Source organism: Moschus berezovskii, chromosome X (genome assembly GCF_049115385.1).
Source record: "Moschus berezovskii isolate FMDL1 chromosome X, NW_MosBer_1.0, whole genome shotgun sequence".
NCBI classification, from domain to species: domain Eukaryota; kingdom Metazoa; phylum Chordata; class Mammalia; order Artiodactyla; family Moschidae; genus Moschus; species Moschus berezovskii.
In genome coordinates this window covers 99,547,172-99,572,103 of record NC_142488.1, presented here as the reverse complement: position 1 = coordinate 99,572,103, position 24,932 = coordinate 99,547,172, and the positions used below count along the sequence as shown (strand labels likewise).

Here is a 24,932-nt window from a genome sequence, read left to right as displayed (position 1 = left end):
TGAGCTTGTGGAAAACGTAAGGTAATTAAGGTAAAAAAAGACACCATTGGCTTGGTTGCTAGGCAGCCTGTACTCTACTTTAGACAAGGAAATAGAGCGAAAACAAAGACTCTAAAGCTTATATGTAAAGAGAGCTTGTTTAGATGCATTTCTACTCCCACTTTGCAGGTGCCTTGGCTTTACCTTCATAACCAAAGAGTGATAGAAGTGTAAGATAATTATTTTTGCATCTCTGATAAACAAAAACCCCTTCCCCCTAAATTACCTTGCTAAAAGGTATTTTTAAAGGCAGCTAGTATAGCAGAAAGAGCATATGGTAAAGAGTTATACAAACTTGGTTAAAATGTCAGCTTTTCCTTTTGCTAGCTGTGTACCCTTGGGCAAATTACTTAAATTTTTGAGTCTCAATTTTACCATCTGTTAAGTGGGTTAGTAATCTACAGCTTTTAGGATTGTTGGGAAGATTAAACAAAGCAATATGGGTAAAGTGACTAGCAGAGTGCTTGACTTACAGCTACTTCCTTTTCACCTTTTGTTTTTGGTTAATGACCTTATTGGTTGATGGTGCCCTAGCCTCTAAGTTACAGCCTGACCTCAGCTTCCTACTTTCGCGAAGTTTTATGATTATTGGGAAAGAATTGCTCAATAGTTCCTTTGCTTATCCCTGGACTCCTGTTTTTTTTTTTTTTCATGTTCAGTCAACAGATCAACAGCTATTTATTAAGCACATACCATGTGCCATGTACTATGCTGAACTTCAGATAAAAGAGTAAACAAAACAGGATTTTTGTCAGTAGAATTGGAGCCAGTTCATAAAAGCCAATTGTGTGTCTCTTTCCCCAACACTGTGTTCAGTGGCATCGTATTGGTAGATTGAATCAGGCTTTGAGAATATTTATGCCACATAAATTGGTAAATGCTACAAGTAAGAGGTAAATGCTACAAGTAAGAGGTCTTTTCCCTTCTCTTAGAGCTATTGCTAGTATTTACTAGCACATTAATTGTTCCCAATCTTATGGGGCTTAAATTCTAATGAAAGAGAGATTGTAAATGAGTTAGCAAATATACGAGAAAGATGGCTGTATTTTTCCCTTGCTCAGTAACTTCCAGTAGAGTTGAAAATTCCAAATATAGAGGTTATATTGCTTGTAGCAATGGTTTGCATCCTTTTAGTTTATACAATCGCGTCTTCAAAAAATTAAAAAAAAAAAAACCAAAATTATCAAAGCAATGAATGCACATAGTTTTAAAAGCCAAGAAATACTAAAATGTTTTGTATCAACAAGGCAGTCCTTAGGCCTTCATCTCACTCTTCATCAGAAACAACCACTTTTATGTCTTTAGTTCTCTATTGTGGTATTTATGTTTCTAAATATCATACTGCTACTGATTTCTTGATTACTCTACTTTGGATATTATTTGCTCACTTCCCATTATAATTAAAGATTGTTAGCTCTTATATACGTTCTTACCCTCCTTCAGACTCTCAATACAATTATGTCACACCTTTTAGTTAAATTCATATTTTATGTTTTTAATATTTTACCTGTCTAAATATCACTCATATATAATCCATGTGGTATACTATGGTAAGAATTCATTTTAATTATAACTTTTGATTTTTACTGGAGTTAATAATTGCTTTTATTTCCTTAATTTGGATTTCCAAGTGTTTCTGCACTGTCTGATAAAACTACAGAATCCTTTCAAAACAATTTTATATATGGCAAAATATGTTAAATCCCTTATCAATTTCATTTGTTTTTCACGAGACTCTCTGTCCTCTTATTCCAATCTAAACTTGTTGCTCCCTAAGGTTGCTGTACAACTATTATGATAGGATCTTCCTTTTTGCCACTCTGGAAATTCCTTTTTCTCTTTCTTCTGTGTTGGATTCACTATTCATGACTCTCATGACTCCCATTTTCTTGTTTATGGTCTCATTTTGGTGGAGCACGTCCTTTAGCAGATTATGAGAAAGATATACAGGAGTTAAACTTTCAAAATTTTACACTGTGAACTTTTATTCTAGGTTCACTATTGATTGATAGTTTGGCTAAGCTTGTAATAAATAGAGGTTGGCTTCCCAGGTGATGCTAGTGGTAAAGAATCTACCTGCCAATGCAGGAGACAAGAGACACGGGTTTAATCACTGGAATGGGAAGATCCCCTGGAGGCAACCCACTCCAGTATTGTTACCTGGAGAATCCCCGTGAACAGGGAGGCCTGGTGGGCTATAGTCCATAGGGTCACAAAGAGTCAGACACAACTGAAGTGACTTAGCACAGCATGGCATAAATATAGATTAAAAATTATTTTCTATTAGCACTTTGTCTTATTTCCATCATTGGTGTTGAGAACTCCAGTGTCATTCTTATTCCTGATCTCTGATGCAACGCATTTTCACTCCTCCTTATTTTCCCTGGAAACTTTTAAGGTTATCTCTTTATTCCCTATGTAATAAAATTTCATGATTATGCCTGGATTTTTGACATGCATCATCGACTCAATGGACATGAGTTTGAGTGAACTCCGGGAGTTGGTGATGGACAGGGAGGCCTGGTGTGCTGTGATTCATGGGGTCGCAAAGAGTCGGACACGACTGAGCGACTGAACTGACTGGCTGACTGTGCTGTATATTTGGTAGGGCCTTTCAATCTAGAAGTTCCTTCTGCCTAGAAAATTTTCTTTCTTTCTTTCTTTCTTTTTTTGATAGTTTCCTCGACAACATTGTCTTTGTTCTTTCTGGAAATACCACTAGTTGATATAAGATTGCCTGAGTTGATTTTTTTTCCTGGGTTGAATTTTTAAATTGTCTTATTAGTTCCCTTGTATCACTCATATCTTTGTTTTTAGTGTTTTGTTTCCTGAAAGAGCTCCTCAATTTTGTGTTCTGACTCTTTTACTGATTAAATTTTTTTGCTATCATGTTTTTAATTTCCAAGAATTAATTCTTGTTTGATTCTGTTATAGTATCCTGCTTTTGTTTCAAGAATATATCATTTTCTCTTATTTCTCTGAAGATATTCATTATAGTTTCTTTGAAGTTTTCCTTTGCTCTTTGTGTCTCCCTCAGTTCCTAATTTTTCATGCTTCTTTGTTTTGGTCTCTCTATTTAATCTTGGAAGCTTTCCTTAAGTGATGATCCTGGCTGTCTGGTCATATTTAACAGTGAAGCTTTAAAAGAAGGATTTGAAGTTTTATGTCCATGGTGGGCATGTGGACTGGTAGGTTTCAGTATCAGGGAATTGACTTGCCAGCTGTTTTTGTGTGTGTGTGTCAATATCTGTAGATCTTGCCTCTTGGGCTAGTCACTTTCTTCAGAGAAGAATGCTTCGATCTCCTTCCTAGGGATTTTAATCCTGGTTGTCACTATTCTAGGAGCCATGTTGGGAGAAGTAGACTGGGATTTTCATCATTAAGTATGAACACTTTGGCTTCATCACTCATTTTTCTATGGCCCACCTCATTTTCACTGTCCTTTGGGTCAAGTGTTCCAGCTCTGGAGCTGCTCTGAATCAGTTTAACCTGTTTCCTGCAGAGATTTGACTCTCTTTGGTAGAGGTAGATGGCAGAAATCTAACTGTTCTGTACACACACATTCAAAGCTACCCCTCTTTTAGTGCTCTGCCTAACCCCCACTTCTGTGCATAGCGCCTCTAACTCCTAAGCCCTTCCAGGATTCACAGGGGCAAATCTCCTTATTGTTTACCAACAATTCCCCTCTCCAGGTACTTAAATTGAATCACCCTTCACTCTGCTAAATCAGTTACCACACCTGTAGCAGGTTTCTATCTTCATATTCTGTGGTTCAAGATTATAGATGTCTCCTAATACCATTAGATGTGGAGCTTTACTGTTTCTGCTTCTTATTCTCCTTGTTGTTTGGGAGTGATGTTTGAGAAGGGGAAGAGAGTGAAGAAAAAAATTTGATTTTTCTGTCTTTAATAAGGAAGCCATGAAAGGAAAAAAAGCAGTTACAAAAGGTATACACGATACTCTTTTATTGGTGAGTTTAACTACCATCCATTAATTAATTTAGCATGTATTTATTAAGTTCAGTTATAACATGGTAAGTAAGAGCATGGGCCCTGAGGGCAGAGTGCTGCAAATTTACTTAAGCTCACTGTATCTTCACTAATTTTAAGTTGGGAATAATAACAGTACCTACCTCATACAGTTATTGTGAAGATTAAATGAGTTAATACACATAAAAGAGCTTCAGTTCAGTCGCTCAGTTGTGTCCGACTCTTTGTGACCCCATGAATCACAGCACGCCAGGCCTCCCTGTCCATCACCAACTCCCGGAATTCACTCAAATTCATGTCCATCGAGTCGGTGATGCCATCTAGCCATCTCATTCTCTGTTGTCCCCTTCTCCTCCTGCCCCCAATTCCTCCCAGCATCAGAGTCTTTTCCAGTGAGTCAACTCGTCGCATGAGATGGCCAAAGTATTGGAGCTTCAGCTTTGGCATCAGTCCTTCCAATGAATACCCAGGATTGATCTCCTTTAGAATGGACTGGTTGGATCTCCTTGCAGTCCAAGGGACCCTCAAGAGTCTTCTCCAGCACCACAGTTCAAAAGCAGCAATTCTTTGGCGATCAGCTTTCTTCACAGTCGAACTCTCACATCCATACATGACCACTGGAAAAACCATAGCCTTAACTAGATGGACCTTTGTTGGCAAAGTAATGTCTCTGCTTTTTAATATGTTATCTAGGTTGGTCATAACTTTCCTTCCAAGGCGTAAGTGTCTTTTAATTTCATGGCTGCAATCAGCATCCGCAGTGATTTTGGAGCCCCCCAAAATAAAGTCTGACACTGTTTCCACTGTTTCCCCATCTATTTCCCATGAAGTGATGGGACCAGATGCCATGATCTTAGTTTTCTGAATGTTGAACTTCAAGCCAACATTTTCACTCTCCTCTTTCACTTTCATCAAGAGGCTTTTGAGTTCCTCTTCACTTTCTGCCATAAGGGTAGTGTCATCTGCATATCTGAGGTTATTGATATTTCTCCCAGCAATCTTGATTCCAGCTTGTGCTTCTTCCAGCCCAGCGTTCCTCATGATGTACTCTGCATATAAGTTAAATAAGCAGGGTGACAATATACAACCTTGATGTACTCCTTTTCCTATTTGGAACCAGTCTGTGTCCCATGGCACCTAATGACTCCTCAATAAATGTTTATTGTTATTATTAATGTTGTTATTTTTATTATGATGGCCCAGGCATTCTGCAGGTAATGTAATGGAAAGCAAAATAGAAACAAGATCTTTCCCCCAATATGGTGAACAGTTTTACCATTTCAGGATGCTAAGGACACTGGGTCTAAAACTGGGACTCTGTTATTTATTGGTGATGAATTCAAGACTGGAACAAGGATCTTGAATACTAACTTCTAGGATGATATTATCATAGCCCTATGCACCTCTTCTGAAATGCAAACAATAGCAGCTATCATGTAGTCCATGCTTATTCTGTACCAGGTAATTTAAATAAATGGTCTCATTGAATCCTCAGTCCAAGCCTACAAATTAGGTATTATCAAGTGTATGGGATCACAATGAGTTGGACACGACTGAGCGAGTGAACTGGTTGAACTGCATATTATGGATGATGAAACTGAGGCTTAAGGTAACTTGTCCACCGTCATACAGCTGGCAAGTAGCAGAGCTAGGATTCCAACCCAAGTCTAATACCAGAAGTACCAGAACCTGATCATTCAACCACACAATAAACTTTTAAAAAATTAGATCATTTCCAATGTCTAGTACTTTACTCAAAGTAACATTACTAAGTGACTAATACTTTGATTTGAATGGATTTATTGGATTGTTTGGGGCTCCCCTGGAGGCTCAGTGGTAAAGAATCTGCCTGCAATGCAGGAGACGCAGGAGACATGGGTTTGATCAGTGGGTTAGGAAGACCCCCTGGAGGAGGAAATGGCAATCCACTCTTAAAAAAAATCCCATGGACAATGGAGCCAGGTGGGGTCGCAGTCCATGGGGTTGATGGAGTTGGACACGACTGAGCACACACGCCCACAGACACACACACATTGGATTGTTTTCCTCTAATAGAGGAGGTGATAGGACATTATGGCAACCTGTGAAAAGAGAAAAATAAATCTGAATGGAGAGATTGGGGAGGGTGGGATATCAGTGACAAACTTTCTAATTTGGTCTCAGCATGACTGGACAAGGATTACACTTTGTACCTTTATATATTGGCACAAAAAGACTTCTCAAATAAGGTTTTAGTTCCTGCCTTCTTCACTTTCATTGTATTCCCAATCCTTGTTTTCAATGAAATTCTATTGGTTACAAATGCATGTTGCTAGAACACATATTTTGAATATTCCAAATGTGACCTTATTTGGCTAAGCAAAAGAAATTCTCTGGATTTCTCAGCAAGCCTGGGAGACCTGAAGCTCCTACACCTATTGTTTTCCATTACCATAGATATGGGTGGCTAGCAGGGGGATCGTAGAAGGCAATGGCACCCCACTCCAGTACTCTTGCCTGGAAAATCCCATGGACGGAGGAGCCTGGTAGGCTGCAGTCCATGGGGTCGCGAAGAGTCGGACACGACTGAGTGCCTTCACTTTTACTTTTCACTTTCATGCATTGGAGCAGGAAATGGCAACCCACCCCAGTGTTCTTGCCTGGAGAATCCCAGGGACGGGGGAGCCTGGTGCTCCCGTCTATGGGGTCACACAGAGTTGGACACGACTGAAGCGACTTAGCAGCAGCAGCAGCAGCAGCAGGGGGATGCTAGGCTGATGGGGATGTGGTTAAGACTAGAGCTTTCCAGGATGGGGGCTACCAGACAGGTTGTCTGAAAAGGTTGCCTGCTGCTCATAGTGGCTACAATTGTCTTTGTGCTGTATTCTATATAAAATAAGAGTGTGATGTTCATGAGTATCATGCCAAACAGATTAGGCTATTAGCCATTTCTTGGCTAAGTTCAGGAAATGCACTATTGGAGGTACCGTCTTTAATAACAAGAATTCAGTTACCTTTTGGTTTCTTGATCTCTGTATGCACCTGGCTTTTTGTTCAAAGGTAATGTTGCCATTTTGTCCTTCAAATGGTGCTTTCCAAGCCAGGTATATATATATATATTTATTTATTTATATATTTATATTTATATTTAATTTATATATATATATATTTTCCATATATATATTTTAATGTACTTCCAAGGTCAAAATTCTTTGGAAGCATTTTGTGTCTTTTAAGCACAGTAAATCTGAACTGGTAATAGTCAACTTAATGACAGCAAGAATCATTACACTGAACAAATTCAGATATCACTGCTCCTGACCCAGACCTTGATTTCCTGGACACAGGCTCCAGAAGGCCTAGGGTAGCTAAAATCACTGAAAGTTGCTCAGTTGTATCTGACTCTTTGCGACCCCATGGACTATACAGTCCATGGAACTCTCTAGGCCAGAATACTGGAGTGGGTAGCCTTTCCCTTCTCCAGGGGATCTTCCCAACCCGTGGATCGAACCCAGGTCTCCCACATTGCAGGCGGATTACCAGCTGAGCCACAAGGGAAGAGCAAAATCTCTGAGTAACAGTGAAAGATTAAATCTCAATTATCATTCATTTATTCACAGTTCATTCATTCTGATTCAGGTCAATACAGTAGTCAAAACCAATAGGCTGAGTCACCAGTGGTTTCACCATTCTGATTTGTGATATAACAAGGTCATCTGCCTGAGAGTAGGTCCTGCTAATCCTGTCTTGCTTCTTTGGAACTATAATCAGAAGCCAACACAGAGGGTTGTAAAGAGTATTCTTACTTCCCTTGTCCCATCCTCTACTTCTTCTGTTCCTCATTATGTGCAACAGCTGCAACTACAGAGTTTTTGCTACTAATGCTAACAGAGTATGCCTTTGGCTTATGGGAAGGGGCAGTTACCATTGTTGAAGGGCACAGCAGGTAAAATGACAACATAAACCAGCTAGGACACAAATCTAAGCGAGAGTGGGTCATAGTAACAGCCCCTCTTTTGCGAATGAATGCTGTTGCCACAGCTGTGTTCTTTCCCTTAGCTTCAAGTCCCCCTACCAGACTTTTTGTGGATCTTTATGTGTATGTGCATGTGTGTGTACATGTGTGTGATATGTGGTGGAAGCTAGAGAATCCTGCAGGATAAGCTTCAGGTTTCATTCATCTTGGGGAGTTACTGTCAGTGAGATTTAACAGGGGTCAATCTGAGAGATCTGAGGGCAGTGAGGACTGGCCAGCTGAAAACCCCATGGGATGAGTCAGCCTAGAGGTGAGGATATTGTTTTTAAGAGTTCAAATTTTTGCTTTTGATGGTAGGTTAGATGCTGTTCCTTTCCCAGAAGGTTCTGTACCTTTCAAAACAGAATACTAGCATTCTCCCTGCTTTCAGGGACTTGCTGCCCTGTGGGTTTTTACTCATTTGTTTTACTAGTATTGATTTTATCCTCTACCTTCCAGCCTTCACTTATTGTCATAACCTACCCAAGCCCCAGGGAACAGGCAGACTCTCCAGAAATCCTAAATACAATTAACTGGAGCATCTGAGAATGTTAGGAGGGAGAGAGGGAGAGTTAGTGCAGCCCCCTAAAGGTACCTCAGTGTGTGCTAGGCAACTAAGTGTGGATGCCTTAGTGGCAGCACATGTCACCCATTCACCATGCTTATTTCTATAGTGTGTGTTAAGACAGGGTGGTGAAGGGGGATCATTGGAATAAAACTCAGGAGATTGAGATGTTGGTTTCTTCTCTGCTATTAGTTAGCTCTGTTACTGGAGCAAGGTCTTTGGCCTGAACAACTGGAAGAATGGAGTAACTTTTAACAAAAATGGGAAAGCCTTGTTGTAAATGGAGCACAAGGATTTGAGGTAAAGATCAGGAGTTTGATTTGGGAGAGATACCAAGTAAGCAGTTGACTGTATGAGTCTAGAATTTAGGAAAATTCCAGGTCTTAACTGGAAGTGTAAATCTGAGATTTATGACATAGAGTGATATTTAAAGTCAGAAGAGCAGAAGAGATCACCAAGGGATGATAGAAGGTCAGAGGAATTAAGAAGAACCTATAAACAAGCCAAACAAAAAAGTCTGCAAGCTAAATTTGCTCCCTGGACTAGATCAACATTTGGGAAGTTTCACAGGAGTTCAAAACTTGAAGAGACCACTAAGAATATGTATTTCAATCAAGAATCCTAAAATTAACAGAATCAACAGACTTGGGTTCTAGTCCTGATTTTGTGCCTAGGTGAGTGACCATGACCCTTGCAGGACATTTGATCCTGTCCCAAATATCCATATGAAATTTGGTCCACACCAAAATGTCCTTGATATTTGGTCATGACCAAAACATCTATCTACATTTGGTTCATAATGCATTTGGTCCTTGCCAAATGGTCCTTGATATTTGCAGGACCATATCAGTTCAGTTCAGTTCAGTTCAGTCGCTCAGTCGTGTCCGACTCTTTGTGACCTCATGAATCACAGCACGCCAGGCCTCCCTGTCCATCACCAACTCCCGGAGTTCACCCAAACTCATGTCCATTGAGTCGGTGATGCCATCCAGCCATCTCATTCTCTGTCATCTCCTTCTCCTCCTTCCCCTAATCCCTCCTAGCATCAGAGTCTTTTCCAATGAGTCAACTCTTCACATGAGGTGGCCAAAGTATTGGAGTTTCAGCTTTAGCATCAGTCCTTCCAATGAATACCCAGGACTGATCTCCTTTAGAATGGACTGCTTGGATCTCCTTGCAGTCCAAGGGACCCTCAAGAGTCTTCTCCAGCACCACAGTTCAAAAGCAGCAATTCTTCGGCGATCAGCTTTCTTCACAGTCCAACTCTCACATCCATACATAGTCATGTTCAAAACAGCCATAAGACTTTTGGTCCATGCCAAAAGATCCTTGATATTTTGTCTTCTCCAGAACCATTTGACATGGACAGAATATGCTCATGGACATTTTGGACAGGAAAAAAATGGCCCTGCAGATATCAAAGAATTTTTGATGTGGACCAAAATCTTATGACTGTTGCTGTTTTTGTTTGTTGTTTTAGTTACTAAGTCATGTCTGACTCTTGGCAACCCCATGGACTGTAGCTAGCCAGGCTCCTCTGTCTATGGGATTTCCCTGGCAAGAATACTGGAGTGGGCTGCCATTTCTTTCTCCAGGGGATCTGCCTGACCTAGGGATTGAACCCTAGGTTCAATCTTTACCACTGAGCCACCTGGGAAGCCCATATAACTGTTTTGAACAGCAAACCAAATGTTTGCTAGTCGACCTTGACCAATCACTTAACTTCTTTGGGACTCCTTTTCATATCTAGGAAGTAAGATAGCTAGACTGGATGACTCCATTCATGATTATGTATCCTCAATTTAGAGAGGAAGAAATTGAAGCCCAGAGAGACGGAATAGTGACTTGTGCAACATATGGCATTAGGAAAAGACCACAAGTCAATGTGCCTTCTACTATACTGTTGGTCTTGAATCCTGTATGAATATTAAAATTTCTGGGGAGCTTTTCATAATTCTGATTACTGGGTTCCTAACCTAAAGTGTTTCATTTTGTTAGCTGGGTTGGGTTTGGCATCAGTATTTTTGACATTCCTTGGGTAATGCTAATGTGCAGCCAGGGTTGAAAACACCCTGCTCTGCATTTTCAAGACATGACAGTGTTTTGCTAGCTGCTACACCTCTCTGCATCTTCATTTGTATTTCTAACAAAAAACTGATTCACTCAATTTTAAACCCTTTTATTCAGATGAAGATTGTTACAGGAGGATAGCTTTCTAGACTTTGTGAAACCGAAGCAGCAAGTATTGGCTTTCCCTGAAGCTCAGGAAAATGGCATGACCATAGCTTTCTTGAACTCCATCCTAGAAGTGAAATGTTATGAAAAACCATGAAGCCAGTGTTGGGGCAAGTCGGGTGGGGGAGATCATTCACTCTTCTTATCTACCTTTTTGGAAAAAGGATACAAGGTTTGTCCCAAAAATAAACTTTCAAGGTTAACGAGTGAGGTATCAGACACAATAAACAAATGCTTTTTCTTTTATCATATTTATGTAGGAGGAAGAATCATGTTGTTCACTGTAGCAGCCTTACTGCTTTACAATGGCTTCTCACCAAAGCTTTGCCACTTCACACAGCAATAGGTTATGGGGTTTCTTGATTAAAAACCACCTCATCCAAACACAACAACATTCGACTCTGTATTTGTGGGTGTGTATGTGTCAATATGCATGTCTGCATGTGTACGTGTGAGGATACATGTTTAAAACTGTATTGTAGTGTTAACTTTCTCTGGAGTACATGTGTCTAAGAGAATAACCATTTTGAACAAAGTGGGGACAGAGACATGGACTATGGAGACACATTATTTACAGTCTTACCACATATACCAACCACTCTAGTAGTCCCAACCAAATGATTTTACCATGCATAAAGCCCCAGTAATTAACCTGGTAAATTTCTTTTGAGTGCCTCTTGTCTATTTCATACTTTTTTTTAAAGCCCCTTTATAACTCTAAATCACTTTCTTAGTTTAAAAGCATAAAAATATATTGAGTATGACTTGGTTTGCTCATAAAATTGTCATATTTGATATATTTAAAGATGTGAAGGCCTGGGGGAGAAAAACAGAAAAAATCAGGGGAGAAACCAAGCAAGTCCTGAGAAACAATTGTGTTTTTTTTTTCCCCCTCTGGGTCTTCATAGCTCACCTCCACTCAGACATGCAGCCCATAATAATGAACACAGGCTTGGAATACACTCTGAGATTGCTCTAGGGCAACTAGGGCTCAAGATAATTGTAATTTTTAAAAATAGGTTTCGCCGTTGTTTGGAACCATCTACAATTCAATTTACTTTATCGCACAAGCCATGAATAATGCTATGAAAGAAAATGGATGGGTTAGTGCTGCCAGCCTGGTTCAGCATTCCAGAAACATGCAGTTCTATGGATTCAACCAGTTGATAAGGACAGATTCAAATGGAAGTGGAATTTCAGAATATGTAATCCTGGACACCAACTGGAAAGAATGGGAACTCCATAGTACTTACACTGTGGACATGGAAACAGAGCTGCTACGATTCGGAGAGACCCCTATTCACTTTCCTGGTGGCAGGCCACCTCGAGCAGATGCAAAATGCTGGTTTGCAGATGGGAAGATCTGCCAAGGAGGTAAGGAATGGAAAATCACAGGTAGTCAATTTGGCTCAGCTTGGGTTACAGGGAACCTGTTTAGGGGAAGGCATGTTTTAATGTTGGGACACTCACAGAATCAATCATTTGCAGTCAGGTGACATAAACAGCTTGGAACTCTATGTAGTTAATTTAAAATAATAAGGACAATGAGAGGTACTCGCAGTCTTGAATAACCATCCACAGTTTAAAAGCTGCCCGCAGTCGTTTTTAAAAGGATCCCACTCCCAAAGAGGTTTTTCTAGTAAGAGGAAGGCATGACACTTTATCTTGGTCTTTTGTAGGCTATGATCTGCAATTGTTTCCCTTGCTGGAAAATTCACCTGTCCTTCCCTTGATGTATCCAAATCCTGTCAATCAGGTTCCACCATGGAAATACAATTTCTCCACTCTCTCCTCTCTGAACTCCTATTGAACTAAAAGTCTGTACCTCACAGCTTAGCACAAAATTGCTCTCCAATTGTTTCTCGTGTATTGATTGTGTCTCTTCCTCTCAAATGGACTGCTCCTGGAGGGCAGGGACCAGAGCTAATAATTCATATGCCCCACCCCCAACCACCCAACACAGTCGGCATCCCGTAATACTGGCAGTTTGATTGACTGATAGAAACCCTCTAGTTTGTGGAAGTGGGAACACTCCATCAAATCTCTGAGAGCCAGAGGAGAAATTTGGAAGGATCTATATTATTCCTATGCAGGTATACCCCATACGTTTCTAAAACCAAATGCATCTATTTGAATTAGACTTCAACTTCTCTTTTGCTTTAGCACCTCGCTACCTCTTCACTTGCATCATTTCCCTCTGATATCTTAGTAATCCATCCAAACACTTAGCTTTTGCAGAGGACAATTTACATCCTAGTGAAAACACTAATTATCAAAACCAGGCTCACCCTTGAAGGACAAGCGCTACATTTTTCATCTATAACTTACTAGGTCTGTGGGCTTGGGTGGATTAAAAGATCTTTTATTTTATGAAGGCAACATAATACCCTTCACAGGTGAGATAGCATATTTATTCTCAAGAACTCTATTGCTGTTCAACTTAAATTAAGGTACTCAAAGATTTCCATTCGTGAACTTTTTTCTCCAAAGAAACACCTGGGTCAGCCTTCATTTGTGTGATTTGTTATTGTCAGAGTGATGAGTAGTTTTGCTTCAGAACAGTGAAATTGCTTTCTGTGTCCATAAAGTCAACAAGACAGACTGTGTTGGAGAAGAATAGAAATAAGTTAGGTGGCTGTAGCTTGATTTTAGGGTCACCAGAAAGCACGAGGAGTCGCTCTGTGGTGCCCTTTATTTACAGCCTCTTTCTGATGCCATTCTTCCCCTTCCTCTTCCTCTCTGCAGGCATCAGCCCTACCTTTGCTGTGATGGTCTGCCTTGCTTTGCTTATAGCCCTGCTGTCTATTAATGGATTTGCTTACTTTATAAGGTACACTTTTTTTTCTTTTTGTATATAAAACTACAAGCCCATAATAGCCTTGTTAATATTGATTTCTGGGAAGTCATATTTCAGTACAATTGCCTCATTACGTGACCCACTGATTTTCTTTTTTCCATAGTGATTTACCATCCCTACCGGCCCCATTTAGAGTGAAGTGTTTTCATGATGCCAAGAATAACTTCCTCAGCTGTGTTGTCAGTGTTGTTGCCTGCGAGTAGATCTGGCTCTCAACACTATCGTGAAATAAGAGAGCTAGTACTTTAGGGACTGCCTACCCGCCGTCTGTGCTTCTTTTTCCACTGGCAGAGTCTCCTATAAACACTTCCCTCCGCAAGTGGTATGGACTGGGATATTTTAACAAGTTCCAAGAATTAGGCAAACTTTGGCTAGAATCTAAGATTTAGGAATAATGGTATGAATTCACAGGACTGTAGAGGGGATTAAATAAACTGAAGTCAATAAAGTACCTAGAACAATATCTGTGCCTCACAGTGGGTGCCCAAGAAATGGTAAATCTCAACTCCTTCTCAAGCACATGGAACTCTCCTGCTGATTGTTGGGAACCCAGAATCCTTGCTTTGAGAGTCATCACTTTTGCCCAGGGTATCCTATTGCAGATTTTCATTATCATTCTTGCTTGGACAAAATCTGTCCTAGCTAATCATCACCATCATCATTACCATCAAGTCTTTATCTTTCTTCTTCAGATACTTAAATTCATGACCAACTACTCTGATGAACTAATTCAGGATCAGGGATAAATGGCTTAAGCTGGCTTTATAATATGACACCCCTTTCTTATAATCTTCGCACTTTAACAGTTGGTTCCTCCCCACAGTAGGATGATTTTGGAAAAATTAAATCAACCACAACCCTCCCACGTTACCCTTTCTACTCTGCAAACCACACCTTTGTAATCTCTTTATAAGGGTCGTCCTAACAACAATATGACAAGAACTTGGTGGGGAATGGGGTGGAGCCATTTGGGCAAATTTCAAGGAAAAAAGTGTCTATAGAGTGTCTTAAGTATCTGTGTAAATTTGGACAAGACACTGAATTTCTCTTGGCCAGAATTTTCTCACTTGTAAAATAAGGGAATTGGATTAGATGATCTTTAAGAGCCCTTCCCTGGGTTGGGAAGATCCCCTGGAGAAGGAAACAGTAACCCACTCCAGTATTCTTGCCTGGAGAACCACATGGACAGGGAAGCCTGGTAGGCTACAGTCCACAGGGTCGCAAAGAGTCGGACACGACTGAGCGACGGAACGGAACGGAACGGAAGAGCCCTTCCAGCTCTGATATTCTGTGTAAAATATGGGTTGAAACTGACAGGTGTTATTCCTAGTGTTTAGTATGTGAGCATCACTATGAAAAACCACTATTATCCATTCTCCCCAGTATTAGAGACTTGATAAAAGTTGTAGGTAGCTTATGAATTGTTAAAGCACACTGGATAAAGATGACAGTTTAAAGTTTTGATTTCTGTGACTGTGACATACCCCTACTCAGAACAGAAATTTAATGTTTAGCTGCTGCCAAGGAATAAAGTATTTAATTAACATCATGAGTTACTTTTTAGTGAATATAAATGCCCTCCAATCAAAATCTTGCCCCTCTAGAGAGATTTGAAGAGGAGTAGGCTCTGGCTCCCCAATGGCAAAAGATGCCATGGCAGGGTGGAAAATGGAGTCACTCAGCTGCTTATGTTATTTGACAACTGCCCCCGCCCCCCGCAAATAACTGATCTGACTGGTCTTTCCCATGAAATGGACTGTTCTTTGGACTCAGAGGGAGCCTGACTTGTAATTCTTAGGGAGGGAAGAAAAAAAGGAAAAAAATCGTGGAGCGGGGGATTTGTTTGGAGCTTGTGGGCTGAAGGGCAAAGAAGACTGGAGAGGGAGATGATTGCAGAGGAACATGATTAGAGAGGAAAATGATTGGAGAGGAAAATGAGTTTGAGACAATTGGTACTTCAAGTGGTCACAGAAAACTCAGAGACGGGAGAGAGGCACATCATTTCCCAGAGTCACCTGGGTCTTGGTTCTTCAGCTAACAAAGCACAAAAGATGCTCTCTCTTCACTGCCTTCCTCCCTCTCTCTGCCCACCACGGCTGCAATCAGAAGAGCTGAGCGGCTGATGAGTTTCGATAATAGATGGTGATTACTTGCAGGAGAGTGGCTCTCTGTTCCTTCCTTTTCTATGTGTTTTGATTGTTTAAGTTTTTTTTTTTCTTTTCAAAAAGAAAGATGTGCAAAGAACCCAACCACCCCAAAACAAAGGATTCTTTGAACTCCTCCTTTCTCTCTACTCCGAATCAGATTGCCTCGCCTTTCTATAAAGCTCTCCCATGCTTTGTAATACTAATGATGATAATGGTAATAATGAGCTCTTATACTTTCATAGTGCTTCATGCTTTTCAGAGCACTTTCACATATATTATCTCATTTGATTTTCAAAACAACTCTATAAAGCGAGTAATGCAAGGACTATTATCCTGCTGAAGAGATGAGGACACTGGTGCATAAAGAGGTTAAATTATTTATGCAAGGTTATCCGGTTAATTAATGACAGAATCTGCACTGCATCTCAGATCTCTGGATTGGGGGGGGGTCCAGTTTTCTTTCTACTAGAGTGTATTCTGTAGCATGATTATTTTTACATGTGTGCCTGCCTTAAGACAATTCATTGCACATATGAAATAGATAAGTTAGGGAGTGATGCTTTACTTTGCCAAAAGATTCGTGCACTCTACCCAAGAATTCAGTACAGGGCTCTTTTAATTTTCTCTGCAGGGCAGCAGCTCCCACAATGAGAAGGGACATATTTGTTGGCAGACAATTAGAAACACAGTAATTGTTTGTTTACAAATCAGTGGAATCACTGAGACAAACTGTCTGGGTTGTTGGTACTTAAAGCTGCAGCGACACCTTAGACTCCTTAGAGCAACCTGACAAAGCATTTTCTTTTCTGACAAAGCATTTTGATTCAGTGATTGTTCCCCCCCTTCTGGCTGTCTGCTTTAATACGTTCCACAGGGTGGCCATTAAGGGATTATGGAAAAAGTGAATTCAAACTCTAGCTATCAGAGCCCCCAAGATGAAACAGAACAAAACAACCACACGAACTAATCCAAGATTCCCTCGAGATCCTCAAGTTGCCCAGTTAGCTCAGCTGAGGACTACCTGACTGTGTGGGTAGACATCATAAACTTCTGTGTCTACTAATTGATTTGTAAGAAATAATTGCATTCACTGCAAATTAATGGGCATGTTTGGAGAGAATCAGGTTTAAACTGTGTCTAGGTAATGCTCAGACAAGAGACCAATTCAGTCAAAGAAGAAAAAAAAAAACCAGTCAGCCCATTTGTTTGGAATCATGTAGACAAAGCAGCCAACTGATTGAATTTTTCCACTTTTCAACCTGTTGCTTTGGCAACACGTAGATGCAACTTTGCAAGACAAGTGGTCTTGTGGGCAGGAATCTGGGCCCACAGCCAGACACCCAGGATTCAAGCTCCAGCTCTGCCTCAGGCAATAGTATCTCACACAATTTGCTTAATTTTGTTTTGTTTCTTTAATATTTTTTGTAATTGTGAAATTGAGATTAATGATTCTTGGCCCTGGTATTATTAGAATATATACTATGGCAAATGAGAAAAGGTGTTGTATTCTTTAAACGTATTCAGAGGTGTTGTTTTGAATGTGCCCTTGATATGGAATCACTGTCTTAATAGTCTGAGATACCCATCCCTGGTGCAGTACCCTCCCTTCTGATACTTCTTTAATAGCATTTTCACTTTTCTCTTTTGGTCTTTATAATATTGCAAGTTATGAGGCCCAGACTTGCTCTCTGTCTTTGCTGTGGATACTGTGGTAAACATCCCTGTGTGTTTACTCTCTCAATTATCTTGTATATTTTTTTAACTTCTATCATAGGGCAAATTTATCCCCTGGTTTGCAAAATATCCAACCCCCGTGACCCTCTGACTTTATGCTTGTTTCAGACATCGTATAAATAAAATCCAGTTGATGAAAGGACCCAACAGAATTCTACTGACTTTGGAGGATGTGACATTTATCAATCCCCACTTTGGCAGTAAGGTAAGGAGCATCCCTTTCTCTTACTGTGTGGCCCCTGGTGGTATCCACAAGCCACAGGTGACTTTCAGGCATTTTGCATGTGGCTAGGCTGAATTGACGGAGAAGGCAATGGCAAGCCACTCCAGTACTCTTGCCTAGAAAATCCCATGGATGGAGGAGCCTGGTGGGCTGCAGTCCGTGGGGTCGCTAAGGGTCGGACACGACTGAGCGACTTCACTTTCACTTTCCACTTTCACACATTGGAGAAGGAAATGGCAACCCACTCCAGTGTTCTTGCCTGGAGAATCCCAGGGAAGGGGGAGCCTGGTGGGCTGCCATCTATGGGGTCACACAGAGTCGGACACGACTGAAATGGCTTAGCAGCAGCAGCAGCAGGCTGAATTGAAATGTGCTGTAAGAGTAAAATACATGTTGGATTTAGAGGATAGTACAGAAGCATGTGAAATATTTCATTCTAATATTTAAAAATATTAATGAGATGTCAAAATGATAATACTTTTGATATATTGGGTTAAATAAAGTGTATTACTATATTACTTGGAAGGAAAGCTATGACAAACCTGAACAGAGTATTAAAAAGCAGAGAATCACTTTGCCGACAAAGGTCCAAATAGTCAAAGCTATGGTTTTTCCAGTAATGTACAGATGTGAGAGTTGGACCATAAAGAAGGCTGAGTGCCAAAGAACTGATGCTTTCAAATTGTGCTGGAGAAGACTCTTGAGAGTCCCTTAGACTGTAAGGAGATCAAAACAGTTAATCCTAGAGGAAATCAACCCTGAATACTCATTGGAAGGACTATTGCTAAAGCTTAAGCTCCAATACTTTGGCCACCTGATGCAAAGAGCCAACTCATTGGAAAAGACCCTGATGCTGGGAAAGATTGAGAGCAGGAGGAGAAGGGGGTGACAGAGGACGAGATGGTTGGATGGAATCACTGACTCAATGGACGTGAGTTTGAGCAGATTCTGGGAGATAGTGAAGGACAGGGAAGTGTGGAGTGCTGCATGAGGTCTCAAAGAGTCAGACATGACTGAGCGACCAACTCAACAACAATACTGAAATTAATCTCATCTGGTTTTTTTTAGGTTTTTAAAATGTGACTACTAGAAAACTTAAAAGTACAGATATGGTTCATATTACATTTCTGTTGGATAATGCTGGCTTAGAACAGTTTTGAGAAAGTGAAGTACTTTGAACAATAGGGTAGCAATGACTTTATATAGCCCTTCTTTGTACATTTGGATTCAACATGTGATTGCTAATTCCCCAAGGGCGGAGGTACATCTTTTGTTTTTAATGTCAGCCATCGCACCTGATGTGGTGATGATAGTGTAATAGGTGCTTGTGACTCACTGGAAAAGACTCTGATGCTGGGAGGGATTGGGGGCAGGAGGAGAAGGGGACGACAGAGAATGAGATGGCTGGATGGCATCACTGACTCGATGGATATGAGTTTGAGTGAACTCCGGGAGTTGGTGATGGACAGGGAGGCCTGGCGTGCTGTGATTCAAGGGGTCGCAAAGAGTTGGACATGACTGAGCGACTGAACTGAACTGAAAAGCTTGGTGGATCAATCAACTAGTGAAAGAGATTTAAGGGTCACAGGTTGGTGTTCTGATTGTGATTGTGTTGTATTGGCTATTTGCATTTAATGCCTGCTACTATGTCCTGGCCTTGGACTGGGTTTTGTAAGAGATGGCACATAGTCCCTGCCTTCATGGAGATTACAGTCAAGTCAGAGAGACAAGTTATACCAGACAGAAGAGTCAGTAGATGCCATGTTGCACAAAGGACACCAGACATATGGTAGAACTTCAAAGGAGATAGATTACTGGAGGAAGACTTCTCAGAGACCCAGAACCAAATCTGGGTCTTAAAGAAGGAAGGATACGCTTTGTCTAGGTCCCAGGTCACAAACTGGTAACCACTTTTGTTTGATCTTTATGGTTATAAAAATTGTGGCCAGAATTTTGGAATCATGAGGTTACATATAAAATCTTGGCTTTCTGGGTATTCCTTACAAGTTGGAAGATCTATCAACTTTGGGTATCATTGTGACAATTGGCTGGAACTCTCCAGTAGTTTGCCATTTTGGAAAAATTTGTAAAAACAGTGTCTGCCGTTTGACACAGTTTCCATCTCTCTCCATTGTCTTCTGCTCAGCTTATTGGGGCTTCCCTGATGGCTCAGCGGGTAGAGTCCATCTGTGATGCAGGAGACACAGGAGGTGTGGGTTCAATCCCTGGGTCAGCAAGACCCCTGGAGGAGGAAATGGCAACCCACTCCAGTATTCTTGCCTGGAGAATCCAATGGACAGAGGAGCCTTGCAGGCTGTGGTCCATAGGGTCACAAAGAGTCAGACACGACTGAGCCATTAAGCATGTATGCACTCAGCTTATTTCATTAATTTATATTACCTGCCTTGCTCCTATAGGCATCCTAGGCAGAGAAAACAGCATAAAAAAGAGTTTGGGAAAGAGAATGTGTAGGGAAGGGTTTTGTTGAATTTAGCTAGTGTGCCTCTTTGTAAGGCTTCCCAGTTGGTGCTAGTGGTAAAGAACCCACCTGCCAAAGCAGGAGACCTAAGAGACGCAAGTTCGATCCCTTGGTTGGGAAGGAGGGCATGACAACCCACTCTAGTATTATTGCCTGGAGAATCCTATGGACCAGAGGATCCTGGAGGGCTACAGTCCATGGTGTCACAAAGAGTCAGTCACTGAAGTGACTTAGCACATAAGCATGCACGTGCCTCTTTGTGCCCAGTCTGTATGGTTGAAATAAAGACAGTAGTCTTTGCAAATTTGAGTATGGTGGTGGCAGGGTGTCCAGAGAGGATGCAAACACCTCACATTGCGCCCATGTGCTATTTTTGCTACACCAGCATACAAGATCTGAGAAATAATTATCTCTGTGACAGAACTGACCATTTGCCTAAATGTGACACTAAAAAGCGTGCTTTAACTAGTTGTCTGGGTGAGAATGGATTTACAGGATAATACCTTGTGCATTGAAATCAAGCTGTTTCCTTTAAGTCTCAATTACAATCCTAACCCTTACACGTGTAAATCACCGGATCCTTTTGTAAGGTTGACGTCATGTTCCTGGAAATGTATTGCTGAATGCCAGAGTGATCACAGTGGCTGAAAGGTACATTCTATTCTTATGCCATCAAAGCATATTGATGTTGGTCTGTAATTTTGAAGCCACTAGAGGACCCTGGAACTCATATGTTGTAACTTGTCTAGATTTGTCATATTCAATAATAGCTTGTATGAAATTTCCCACCTCAATTAGAAAGGGTAGATACTGAAGTACAAGCTCTAAACCAAGCCAACTAGATAAGCTAGTACTAAGAGAACAAGTATTCAATTCTGTGACAAAGTATTTTATCCTGAAATGGGTGGTCAGTAATAAAAACAGATGGCTAGTAGTCATTGTCCAAGTGAAGCAATATATAGTAAAGTTTTGGTCAAAGGAAATAAACATATTTTAAAAATCCTTATTTGTTTATTGGTCAGTCAGTTCAGTCACTCAGTCATGTCTGACTCTTTGTGACCCTATGGATTGCAGCACACCAGGCTTCCCTGTCCTTCACCAACTCCCATGAGCTTGCTCAAACTCATGTCCATTGAGTCAGTGATGCCATCCAAGCATCTCATTCTCTGTCGTCCCCTTCTCCTCCTGCCTTCAATCTTTCCCAGCATCAAAGTCTTTTCCAATGAGTTAGTTCTTCGCATCAGGTGGCCAAAGTATTGGAGCTTCAGCTTCGGCATCAGTCCTTCCAATGAATATTCAGGACTGATTTTCCTTAGGATTGACTGGTTTGATCTCCTTGCAGTCCAAGGAATTCTCAATAGTCTTCTCCAACACCACAGTTCAAAAGCATTAATTCTTTGGTGCTCAGCTTTCTTTATGGTCCAACTCTCACATCTGTACATGGTTACTGGAAAAACCACAGCTTTGATTAGATAGACCTTTGTCAGTAAAGTAATATCTCTGCTTTTTAATACGCTGTCTAGGTTTGGCATAGCTTTTCTTCGAAGGAGCGTCTTTTGATTTCATGGCTGCAGTCACCATCTGCAGTGATTTTGGAGTCCCAAAAAATAAAGTCTGTCACTGTTTCCATTGTTTCCTCATCTATTTACCATGAAGTGATGGGACTGGATCCCATGATCTTTGTTTTTAGAATGTTGCGTTATAAGCCAGCTTTTTCACTCTCCTCTTTCACTTTCATCAAGAGGCTCTTTAGTTCCTCTTTGCTTTCTGCCATAACGGTGTGTCATCTGCATATCTGAGGTTGTTGATATTTCTCCTAGCAATCTTGATTCCAGCTTGTACTTCATCCAGCCCGGCCTTTCACATGAACTCTGCATATAAGTAAGCAGGGTGACAGTATTCAGCCTTGACATACTCCTTTCCCAATTTGGAACCAGTCCATTGTTCCATTGTTCATTTGACATTTGAAATCTCAAAATGACAATTCATTGCAATTGCTTAGATATTTTGGGTCTAAAGTATCAAAACAATAAACAATTTCGAACTGAATTATCCTTTCCTTTGTATAGGCCTTGCGATGGTCCAATAAATATAAAACCTCCTTCACCTATGCCTTCTTTCTTTCCTGTGCATGCATGCATGCTCAGTCATGTCCAACCCTTTGCAACCCCATGGACTATAGCCTGCCAGGTTCCTCTGTCCATGGGATTTCCCAAGCAAGGGTACTGAAGTGGGTTGCCATTTCCTCTTCCAGGGGATCTTCCTGACCCAGGGATCAAACTTGCATCTCCTGGGTCTCCTGCATTGCAGGTGGATTCTTTACCATTGAGTCCCCTGGAAGCCCATTCTGTCTTTCCTACTAAGACACAAAACATGTTTGGCTTTCATACTAGTCCTCAGAAAACCACCATAAATAGCAGAATAGTGCTACTGCCAGATGAACAAAGTACCTAAGATTTTAAAATCTTGTTCATAATAATAGATCTTTGCTTTCATTTGTGCATAAATTTTGACATAATGAGAGTTAAAAAAACAGTCATCATCACTTTTCACCATAGGAGTTATAAAAATGAATAGCAACAGAAATAGATAGCCTTAGAGGGAGTGTTCTTCTTCTTCTTAACTATATTGGCCCAGGTAGAAAGGGATGGCATTACCATAGGAGAACATAGCTCTTAACCTCCACATCCTTTTTGGCACTTGGCTTATATCAGGGGTTCTGATGGGAAAAGATGGGGAAGCATACATTTTCGTTAAATGTTGTGTAGTCACAAACTTGCAGCTGGCTGGGTCTAATCGGTCAAAGCCAAGTCAAGAATTCCATCTAAATGGAATGTCTGAAAGTATAAACTCTTGGTGAATATAAAATTAATTCAGTCTAGAAAAATTGGCGGGTCAGGAGAAGTCAGGTCAGGAAAGGAAATTTTTAGAAGAAAGTGAAGTTGAAGTCCAAATGTATGTGGATTTTGGCAGATTCTCTTGCTTTCTCTTTTGGCCTTCATGAAGAGGTCTATAACTCAATATATTAATCTAAGTATTCCTGCTGAGATAGGCAAATAAAGACTGAAAGGGAAGTAGATTCTTTTCTGGCCTTGCTTTCTTTAGGAGAGTTCAGGTTGATGCAAGGGTTATGTGAAGAGTCAAGTTTTCCAACTTGTCTGAATCTTGAGCTATTGGGATTTCAACACATTAAGGGCGGGGTGTAGTTTACCATTGTCTTGGAGCATTGTGATAGTCTTGTCTTGGTAGAATGAACTGAACTTGGGGCTAAATCAACTGGTAATTTTTAGTTTATCAAAGACTATTAAGGGCAGAGTGTGTGACAGTACTTAAGATTAATTTTTATTGGCAAACAAGAGTGAAACAAAGCATGATGTGGTAGAAAGAACACACAGGACCAGAAATATAACATCCACATTCTTCTTTCAGTCCCTAGGTCTCTGTTTCTTCACTGTAAAATGAGAGTGTTGGAGTTGGGGGTGGGGAATAGCCTAGACAATACCAAATGTGACTACTAAGTCTGCATTGCTATAATTCTAAAAAGGCATATTTGGAGACATGGACAAGAATATGAGGAACCTGTTGATTTATTGGGCTTCCCAGGTGGCACTAGTGGTAAAGAACCCACCTGCCAATGCAGGAGATGTAAGAGACAAGGGTTCGATCCCTGGGTCAGAAGATATTCTTCATATAAAATAAGTCTGCTGGTTCAGGTGAAGATTTTAAGTTCAGTTGAAGATGTTCAATTTTAAAAGTTAACAAAGATTTCAGACAATCCTTCCTTTTGTCATTTAACTGCACTTCCTAGCCCTCTTTTATCAGACTTATGTGTGTGCTAAGTTGCATCAGTCGTATCTAACTCTTTGTGACCCTATGGACTGTAGCCCACCAGGCTCCTCTGTCCATGGGATTCTCCAGGCAAGAATACTGGAGTGGGTTGCCATGCCCTCCTTTAGGGCATCTTCCCAACTCAGGGATTGAACCTGCATCTCTTAACATCTCCTGTATTAGCAAGCAGGTTCTTTACCACTAGCGCGACCTGGACTTATAAAGCATCAGACTTATAAATCATGGGTAGATGATGTACTCTCTACCATCTTATAGCTTTCTGAGATACTTTGTGTCATGAATTTTGCCTGCATAGGAAAAGGATGTCATTCAAGATGGTATGGGCTTCCCAGGTGGTTTAGTGGTAAAGAATCTGCCTGCCAATGCAGATGTGGGTTTGATCCCTGGGTTGGTAAGTTTCCCTGGAGAAGGAAATGGCAACCCACTCCAGTATTTTTGCCTGGAAAATTCCATGGACAGAGGAACCTGGCGGGCTACAGTCCATGAGGTCACAAAGAGTTGGACATGACTGAGTAACTGAGCATGCATGCAAGATGGTGTAACATAAAGAGCTAGGCCTAACAGCTAGAAGGGTGGGATTCTGTCCTAGTTCTGCGCCTGTTTTTTTCAAAACATTAGATTTTCATCTTTTTCTCATTTTTGTCTGTAAATGAGTGTCCCACACTGAATTATGACTGGTGTTCTTTCTTGTCTCCCCGAATCATTTTAACTTCTCTAGGAGTTGGAAATATCTGCAAAGCTTTGCCTTTCTTTTATGGCATATGGAGGTGAAGTAAAGAACCAATTCTAGCATTACAAATTGCTGGCAATAGGAAAAATTA

At 40.8% G+C, this 24,932-nt stretch overlaps 1 protein-coding gene across 1 annotated transcript in view; it reads left to right on the top strand.

Moving 5' to 3' along the window:
- Positions 1-24,932, top strand: part of GUCY2F (guanylate cyclase 2F, retinal) — a 104,321-nt gene that overhangs the window by 16,882 nt on the left and 62,507 nt on the right. Inside the window, exons 3-5 of the mRNA XM_055393331.2 lie at positions 11,842-12,196; positions 13,568-13,652; positions 17,669-17,765. Coding sequence (XP_055249306.2) covers positions 11,842-12,196; positions 13,568-13,652; positions 17,669-17,765 — 537 coding nt within the window. The remainder of the gene's footprint in view (positions 1-11,841; positions 12,197-13,567; positions 13,653-17,668; positions 17,766-24,932) is intronic.